Source organism: Sebastes umbrosus, chromosome 13 (assembly GCF_015220745.1).
Source record: "Sebastes umbrosus isolate fSebUmb1 chromosome 13, fSebUmb1.pri, whole genome shotgun sequence".
In the NCBI taxonomy this organism is placed as follows: Eukaryota; Metazoa; Chordata; class Actinopteri; order Perciformes; family Sebastidae; genus Sebastes; species Sebastes umbrosus.
This window is the reverse complement of record NC_051281.1, coordinates 29766945-29776881: the sequence shown is the minus strand read 5'-3', so window position 1 is coordinate 29776881 and position 9937 is coordinate 29766945. Positions and strand designations below refer to the sequence as shown.

The 9937-nt window shown below is 42.6% G+C and overlaps 1 protein-coding gene across 3 annotated transcripts in view; it reads right to left on the bottom strand.

Moving 5' to 3' along the window:
- Positions 1–2769: 2769 nt before the first annotated feature.
- adarb1b (adenosine deaminase RNA specific B1b) overlaps positions 2770–9937 on the bottom strand; it is a 181409-nt gene continuing 174241 nt past the window's right edge. For all 3 annotated transcript variants that reach the window (XM_037789130.1, XM_037789129.1, XM_037789128.1), the window contains 2 exons: positions 6032–6210; positions 2770–3625 (listed from right to left, as the gene is read on the bottom strand). In XM_037789130.1, the coding sequence (XP_037645058.1) occupies positions 3449–3625; positions 6032–6210 (356 nt within the window). In that variant the 3' untranslated portion in view covers positions 2770–3448. The remainder of the gene's footprint in view (positions 3626–6031; positions 6211–9937) is intronic.

Here is a 9937-nt window from a genome sequence, read left to right as displayed (position 1 = left end):
GATACAGTTGGTTGTAACCTACCGACGGCTACACGTTATTAGCATACAACGAGTGAGTCTGTTCATGTTCCTCTCGGTGTTTTCCCATAGACTGTACATAAAGATGGACGACATAGCTCCCCAAAAGTGAAGCCAAAACATCTCAATCGCCCCCTGGTGGCTGGCTGCAGTATAGCTCATAAATCCCGCCTCCTCCATGTTAGCGGATGGGACATAGGCCAAACTAAAAAGTCAAAGTACACGTCAAATTAAAGTTTTCCCAAATATGGTTTCTGTCATTTTAGGTAGTTCTCATCACGCTGATGTATGTTCAAGTGTTTATTTTTCTGATAAGTTTGGTTTTAATGAGTTATTTGATGCTATAAAAAGGGGGTGAGACGTCATGATTGACAGCTGCTCTGAGTCAAGTAGTCGGGAATTGCACGAGAGAGGAGATGCACCTTTAACTTTCCATAACTGTCACCAGTCTGTAACAGAACATGTGTCAGTTTGATCATAAATGTAGTTAAAGGGACTATTTGTAACTTTCAGAAATGCTTCTTAACAGCGACACCTGTGGCCGTGAAATCAACGAAAGTCAGCGTCGGGCTCGCACTTGCTCGCTCTCAATATACCTCAATAGGCGACACACGTCAGCTAAAACCACAATATCACTCTATATTTCAGCTGCTTGGCAGTAATGTTAGCTGACCAGACGAAGGTCTCTCCATGAACATGATTTAGATCTGATCCTAGTGTTGGCTTTTCCTGCCTAAGTGCAGGCTGAGGCAGCGGGACACTGCAGCGTGTCTCCCTGCTCTCTCCGCCCGCAGCCGGAGAGAGCAGAGGAGACACCGGCACCCGGTCGGTAACGAGAAGGTAACGTAAATCTCTGTAGAGCTCCGTCACTTCACAAGACACGGGAAAGCTCTGTTGGTCTGGAGGAGCTGCAGCAGTTATTTCTGCACAAATGTCCACTGTACATTCACTAGATATTCTCAGAGCTAAACTAACTCTTCTGCAGTGTGTAGTGAGCGCGCGTTCACGTCTAGAGGTGGAGTGAGCTGAGCTGTCTGAGTGAAGGTGAGCAGGCAGAGGAGGAGGGTACAGCGGCTACACGCGAACGCGCATATGCGAGCGCGCATGTGTGACGACCCGCTACATTTATGCGCGTACAAAGTTACAAATAGTCCCTTTAAAGAGATATTTAGTTGTTGTGTCTTTCTAGCCAAACAGCTACCGTGGTGCTAACGTAGCAGCTAGGTGGCATCATGTCGTTACTCTGTACACATAACATCCGTTGCACGTCTGTCCGTCCTGGAAGAGGGATCCCTCCTCTGTTGCTCTTCCTGACTTTTTACTTTATCAATTTAGATAAAGATTAGATAGATAGATTACACTATTGCCCCGCCGACATTGTCTCTCCTCCTCTTTCATACACTCTAAATACCACCCCCTACTGTATCCCTCTCTCCCTCTGATACCTGGTTGTTTGCACTCCGGCAATATTTGCACTATCTGTTTATATCCTGTTTATTTTTGTTTAAAGCTTATTTTGTATTTTGTATATTGGTAGAATTTAAATTTTTTTTATTCTTATTTTATTCTAACGTTTTTATCTATACTTTTGTTATTATACTGTTTGACTTGCACCAATATAACCAAAGCAAATTCCTAGTGTATATCTCTTACACCTGGCAATAAACACAATTCTGATTCTGATTCTGATTCTGAGATATTTTCCAAAGTAAAAGTCCCTAGAAGTGTATGATGAAACTTTTTCCCATGGTAAAAAAATTAACAAAAATCACAATAAATCGTAACATTGAATCGCAATACTTAAAAATCACCATACATATCGAATCGGCACCAAAGTATTGTGATAGTATTGAATCGGGAGATAGGCATATCGTCTAAGCCCTAAAAAAATATCAGGAAGCAGCTCCCATAACCCGGATATTTTGGCTTCACGTCTGAACAGCGAGATGAAGTGAAGACGCGTCGTCCATCTTTATATTTCTATACGGTCTACGGTGTTTCTAAAGAGAATTATGTTGGGGGGATTACAACATGTTTGCATTTCAGACTATCACTACATACTGTCGTATCGTGGCATCTAGTGAATGTAACTTCACACACTGGATGTGGCACTACAGCACATAGACCATGCCTTCTATTAAGAGCTCAACTGACTATAGCTACCATGGATCCCTGCCACGAGGTGACATAGCTACAAGATCTGAGAGGTCTGCTCAACACTATTTTCACTGCAGTATTATCCCCAATCCTCAAATGCCCAATCTTAAGAAAAACAAAGAACAGTCCCCCTCCCCCCCCCGAAACAAACAATCACAAGAAATCTAGAAAATAGAGACAAATATTCAAAGCTGCCTGTGGAGGAAGATGCTGGCATTCATTCAAAAATCATTCACCGATGGGGCGCACAGGGCTCTCCGCCACGCGTCTTCTGCTCTGTAGGCCTCCCAGTTCAGTTCCCATGCAAAGCCATGGCTTAGATCAAGGAAAAATACAACGTGCAGCACCTCCCAAAGCTTGTCCCAAGACCCAGGCGAGGGGAGGCGTCAGAGGGGGGGGTTGCGATGCTCTCAACATTACCCCCCCCACTCACACACACACACTGTTCAAGTATGAAATGAGAGTGACATAAAATAACTTACAGAACATATGCACGGATTAATGAACAAGACATAAAAAACAACAAACTGAACTGCGGTGACGCCTGGCCTGGATATATTCTGTCCAGTCAGTGAATCAAACAGGGCCACGATATTTTGGAACATTGTCATCTTTAATACAGGGTCTAAGAACACGTAGTCTCATCTAAGGAACGGACCAAATAACACACATTAAATGTTTATAGAACTAAGTGACTATTTCTTTTCAGCACTAGATTTACATCCTGAAGATTTATGCATCTTTAAATTAAAGTTCGTCATTCATTTTAGCAACGTTTTTTTTTTTTCCCCCAGGTCCATACACATTGGTTTTTAGTTAACAAAGATCCTGTGTTTCTAGGCTACATTTCACCCTAAACTGGCTACACTCCATCCAGAAAATAGACAAAAAGAAAACTGCATAATTTCAACTCCCACATCTACGGCATAAAAACATGGATTCCAGTTTTAAAACAGAAAAAACAAGTAGATGAAAAAAAACACCATCAGTTAAAATCAAAAATTAAAAAGGACAAAAAAAATCAAGAATATGAGAAAAGACATGGTGAGGCCGAGGTCCTCTGAGGAATGACAATGATGAGTTGTGAATGGTTTGTGAAACTAACGCACGTTTATTTCCACAGTACAGCACGTGCGTGCGTGCCGACACATGGGACGGAGGTAAGTGTCTCTGTGGGCTGGTTGTTAATTGGGGGGCTCTCTTGCTTTCAGGCCTGGGTCAAAGGGGAAAGGAGTGGGGGGTTTTAGGAATCCCTTGGTCCCCTTGACTCAGCTCAGGAGCACAGGGTGAACTGGTCTTGCTCGCTGGGCTTTTTCACCCAGGCCCCCAGGCCGGCCTTGTGGAAGGCCTTGATGAGCGCCTGCTTGGCAGAGTGGTACTCTGTGGCTGCCTGCTTGGCATCATGGTAAGAGCTGGGCTTGAGCACCTTGATCCACAAGATGGAGGACAGCTGAAAGAGAGAGAGAGGAAGAGAGAGGTTACGCTCTGGATGAGCTCATAACTAGGGCTGGCAAAGTTTACACGGTAATAACACGTTAACGCAAATTTGTTTTAATGCCACTAATTTCTTTAACGCAATCGATCTTTCAGAGGTTTTAGCGGGCTAGAGTGAAGATACTGATATATGAAACTAAAAAACCTAAGGAATCCATTGGTACCAACTATGTCACACTAGCTTGCTGCTAAGGAGGTTGAATTACACTCCAAAACTTACGCCGAATTTTAGAGTTGAAAAACTGTCTTGGCCATTTTCAAAGGGGTCCCTTGACCTCTGACCTCCAGGTATGTGAATGTAAATGGGTTCTATGGGTACCCACGAGGCTCCTCTTTACAGACATGCCCACTTTATGATAATCACATGCAGTTTGGGGCAAGTCATAGTCAAGTCAGCACACTGACACACTGACAGCTGTTGTTACCTGTTGGGCTGCAGTTTGTCATGTTATGATTTGAGCATATTTTTTATGCTAAATGCAGTACCTGTGAGGGTTTCTGGACAATATCTGTCATTGTTTTATGTCGTAAATTGAGTTCCAATAATAAATATATACATATATTTGCATGAAGCAGCATATTTGTCCACTCCCATGTTGATAAGAGTGTTAAATACTTGACAAATCTCCCTTTAACGTACATTTTGAACAGATACAAATGTGCAATTAATTTATGATTAACTATGGACAATCCTGCGATTAATCGCGATTCAATATTTTTTAAACAATTGACAGCCTTCGTGTTTAATAAAAATGTTAAAGTTCAACCATAAAGAAAAAATAACAACGTTAACGACGTTAAAGGGTAACTTTGGTATTTTTCAACTTTGACAATATTTTCCCATGTTTTTGTGTCTGACTGACTAACAGGGACAACAATTTCTGAAACTGGTCCAGTATTGATGGAGATGTACGGTCTGCAGCAGGGTGCTATTGGGGCAAGCTGGCAATGTTATTTACTTCCACTAAAAGTACTTTTTTTCCCCAAGATTGTTATTAGAAGTGTCTGACATTATGCGAGGAGTCTCGCTCAACGAGAAGTCTCGCTCTGAAGTCTGGCAAGGTGACGTGTTGCCGAAAGACAACGGTGGAATAGTGGAAAACATTCATGGTGGAAACGTGAGAAGCAGCCGGGCAGTTTGTTGTGTTGGGAGTACAGAAAGCGTAGCTCAGTGTTATCTAAAAGATTTTCTCTGTAGGGTTCTTTCCGTAATATTGTCAGACACTTATAATGGCAATCTGAGCCCGTCGGTGGCAAAAACAAGCACTTCTAGTGAACGCAGCGTTACATTAATGCTGCTCAGTTGCCCCTCGCAACTTGTTTGGCAGCTTCCGGTTACAGCGCTATCCCTCGATACTGGACCGATTTCAGAAATTGTTGTCCGCATTAGTCACTAGGACACAAAAACATGAGAAAATAGGGTCCAGGTTGAAAAATACCAAAGTTACCCTTTAACTTATACCCACAGCATCAATTGTTGATGTTTCAGTTCATATTTGATCAGATATCAGATCTCTGCATGTGGTCTGGAAACCGATCATCATACTGGAATTCAACATCTTGTTTGACCTCTACAGTCTCTCACTGATGCCGTGCAGGTACCACAGCTCCTTTTACTCAATCTAGGGATGCACAGATACCGATACCAGTATCGGGTATCGGGTCCTATACTGTGCTCATGTACTCGTACTCGTAAAACGGCTCCGATACAACGGCACCAATACCACTTTACGGCAGCGTGACGTCAACCTCTTGTCAGCATCTTTCAGGTACTCACGCTCCACCTCCCTGACGGTGCGGGCGAGACGGGCCGGTGCTGTGCCCGATCCCGCTGGTCCGGGATCCCACCTCAGGTGGCCCTCACTTTCATTGCACCACAGGGTTTTGCTTGCACCCTCTGACTCGCCCATGCGTTAGACTCCTAGAGCCGGTCGCAGCGCACCGCCTCGTATGCGGGACTCCCCAGCCTGTCGTGTGTCGCTCACACCCTCCAGCTGGCTGTTAACGAGGGTCTTTTGGCACAGAGAAGTACTCGTATCGGTACTCGGTATCAGCGAGTACCCAAATTTAAGTACTTGTACTTGTACTAGGTCTGAAAATGTGGTATCGGTGCATCCCTAACTTAATCCATTTTAAACTTCAGGTTTGCTTCAGGCTGCTTTTTGTGACATCTCGCAGATCACACAGTAACACAATTTTCTTAAACTGTTATCCAACATACGATCAACAAAACCTGACTGGATGATGAACCAGTGACTAAAACAACAGCAGCCCACACACTGCTGATGAATAATGGCTGGGTATCAACTACTTTACGGTATGGACCGAAATGCTTCATAACAACCGAGTGCAGTGTACCTACCTTGCAGTGTAGGCGCACCCAGCGGCTGTAGAGGGCGTGTTTGCAGAGGCGTGAAGCCCGGCCCATGTCGTCCTTGCCCGTGGTTGCATTGATCACCTCCAGGGCCAGATCGCCCACCGTCCAGTTCACACTGAAGTTGGGCGCCTTGCCTGGCTGCCTGGCCTCTGCATTACTTATACCTGGAATCAAACACAACGGGGGGTAAAAGACTGAGCAGCACACCGAGCCAAAAATACAGTCACTGTCCAATGAAAAACATCTAATCTGATGTACAGAATTTAATGATTTTAAGTTTTTCAACGAGCTTAAGGGATTCCTTTATGGGTTGTGAAAATTCTGCCACTTCTTAAAGGGATAGTTTGGGTGTTTTGAAGTGGGGTTATATGAGGTACTTATCCATAGTCAGTGTATTACCTACAGTAGATGAAGGTTGGCATGCCCCCAGTTTGGAGAAACAGACAGGAGTACTGACACGGGAGAAATGTACTGTACTGCTGTGGACGGGGCCGGCAGCAAAACATACACCTAAAAAAGGCTCACCTAAAAAATCAATATCCGTTTAAATGTACGTTATATTAGGAATATTTTCACTGCTTTATCTTACCGTCAGACAGCCCTTTCCTTCTCCTTTCCGATGGGGAACTGAACTGAAAGTGAAACTTATCTATGCTCTTTTCCAAGCCACCAGACTCGCCATCGGCAACTATTCTGATTTTTTTAGGTGAGCCTTTCTTTTAGGTGGCTAAAATACATTTTGCTGCCATCCACAGCAATAGGCTACATTGCTTTGCTCCAGTGCCGGTACTCCTGTCTGTTTCTCCAAACTAGGTCATCTACTGTAGGTAATACACTATGACTATGGATAAGTTCTCCTTATTACAACCTCTTCTTCTTCCTCATCCTCTTTCAACCCCACTTCAAAAACACCCGGACTAACCCTTTAAGCTAAATAAGCCACGTAAACTCTTAGAGAGTTTTCTTAGCTCATGAAAAGTTTTGGAGGTTATCACAGGACAACGACGATATGTTATAACAGACTGAAATATCGAATATTTTCATGTGGCACCACTGTCCACATTTTAAGAACGTGTTCCCAACATTGTGTTAAGACCCCTCAAAACATAAAATGTCTTCAAGCTTTCGAACGGAAAAGGGACTGTAATAAGATCATTATTTTCTTTCTGCGTCCTCCAAAGCTTCTGTGGGAGACCCAGAGGAACTTAACCTCCCGCTAACCCGCTGCATGGATGTATTAAACAGTGGATGAGGTACCAAACCTGGCAAGCCATTCCTTCAAATGACAGCTGCTCCCACAGCTATAACAGAAACTTTTTTTTCCTTGCTTTTATTTTTTGTTTGTGCTACTGAGTGAAGACAAAATACCATCCACCCAGGGGGGACTGTGAGGTCAGAGCCGGCTCTCTTCCAGCACAGTACTGGGCATCAGCCTCCACTGTATCTGAAGCATAAATGGGAGATATATGGCTGCCATAAATCCCGGTGTCCTGCTCTTGGGTGTATGTGTGTGTATTAAGCTCCTTGGTTCCATTTGACAGCACTTGTGGCAGGAGATGATTTAAAGGGGATGAAATCCTCAGTGCTCTAACGCCACAGCCCTTCACCGCTAAAAACTCTCTAAAGCGGAAAAGGTTAATAACCCCCTACTATTATCTCCTTTACCCGACATTTAGAGAACAACCAGGGAGGAGGAGGAGGAAGAGGAGGAGGAGGAGGAGGAGGAGCATGGGAGCTGCACATACTGTAGCTCCGGGCCATCTGATAAGATGCCCCTTGTCAACCCTAAGATCTAAAAAACTTACCACAACGTCGCTTCCGCTGTTTGATTTTGAGTGTTTAAATCATGTTATTCCTATGGTCTAAGACAAGGGTCAGCAACCTTTACTATCAAAAGAGCCCTTTTAGTAAAATAAAATAAAATAATAATCTGTCTGGAACCGCAAAACATTTGAGTATTGTGATGAAGGTAACACAGTTTATAGTCTAAGTATATGGTATATAAGTCTAATGCAGTGAGGGCCAAAGAGACAATGTACTACGGAGTATTAGGGCCACATTGAGGGAAAAAACATCAGAGATTTACGGAATAAAGTCATAATATTACGAGAATAAAGTCATAACTTTACGAGAAAAAAAAGTCATAATATTACGAGAATAAAGTACTAACTTCACGAGAAAGAAAGAAAATAACACGTAAAATTACTACTTTATAATATTATGACTTTATATTCATAATATTACAACTTTTCTTCTCGTAAACCTATGACTTTATTCTCGTAATATTATGACTTTGTCCTCGAAATCTCAGATTTATGTTTTTTCCTCAAAGTGGCCCTAATACTCCGTCGTACCGTCGTACCATAGACCTACAACAATGATAAATAAAAATGAAAATGTAAACAAAAAAACAGTAAAAATCCACAGGGAGCCACTGGAGAAGGGCTAAAGTGGCTCCGGAGCCGCAGGTTGCTGACCCCTGGTCTAAGACAGCCCAAAAATATCAGTAAACATGAACAACTCTCTCCCAAATCCAAAAACTAGAGTGCTAAAACTCAAACTTGTGATGTCATAGGATATAAAGTGTGGAGCTGCTCTATATACAATGAATGGGAGACTGATTTTTTCTTTTTTGTACCCAAATGAGCTTTATTCTATTGTAGTGTTCTCAGCTGTGAAACAGAAAATGTTCCCATATACTCCGAACATCCCCCTGGGTGCTCTTAGTGTCATCTGGAACATCTCTCACAATTCATTGTCTATGGAGCAGCTCCACACTTTATACCCTATGACATCACAAGTTTGAGTTTTAGCACACTAGGGCTAAATGAGAGTTAAAGTGGCAGTAGGTAGAATGTTTTTGGCATCATTGGGCAAAAAAAGTCCATAATAACCTTTCAGCATATTGTAATTAAAATGTTCTGAGAGAAAACTAGACTGCTTCACCTCCTCATGGCTCTGTTTTCAGGCTTTAAAAAAATCTAGCCCGTGACGGAAGACTCTGACCAATCACAGGTCATTTCAGAAAGAGAGCGTTCCTATTGGCTGTTCATTCAATGGAGGCTATCACTCGCAAACTCAAATATGAATCAATATTCTGTTACTGAAATGCCTATTTCTCAGCTCAAATGTTTTCAGAAACATCTTGTAGTGTACTGTTTAGCTGTAAAATGAGAAAGTTTGCTCCGGCTGGTGGGCGGTCAACTGATCTCAACATGGCAGCCGGGTCACAAACTTTCTCTTTTTATAGCTAAACAGTACACTACAAGATGTTTCTGAACACACTTGAGGAGAGAAATAGGCATTACAGTAATAGAATATTGATTCATATTTGATCAGCGCTGCCTAGTTTGACCGTTTGATCAGAGTTCGTGAGTGATTGACAGCTGCTCAGAGACGGCAAGGCTCCAGCTCTGCTCTGATTGGTTTTTTTCCTCCGGTCTGTAAAATCTTGCAGATGCCATTAGGAGCACTGGAGGATACATGTTTTTTTTCAGATTACCTGTCTCATGCACTACTGTCAGGATATAGTGTTTAATCATATTATCTCCGTTTCTACCCACTGCAGCTTTAAGGACAAAAAGGTTTATCAAACTTAACATTTCTTACAGGAAAATGTTACATGCTATTGTTTTCCAAAGACCCTCAGACTGAATGCTACATCTAAATATGGAAACTCAGGAAAAAAAACAAAACAAAACAAAACAAAAAAAGAAACACTGCAGGAGCCCCGGTCTATACGGCCTTTTAAAAAGGTCAAGCCAATGTTGAAAATTTACACAAAATGATAAAGCTATTCAAATTCCATGGGAACTAGGTAAATGTCAGCTCGGATCAAATAGAGGAGAAAAGCAATAACTGTCTTCCTGCTGTGGACCAAGCAGTGAGGTG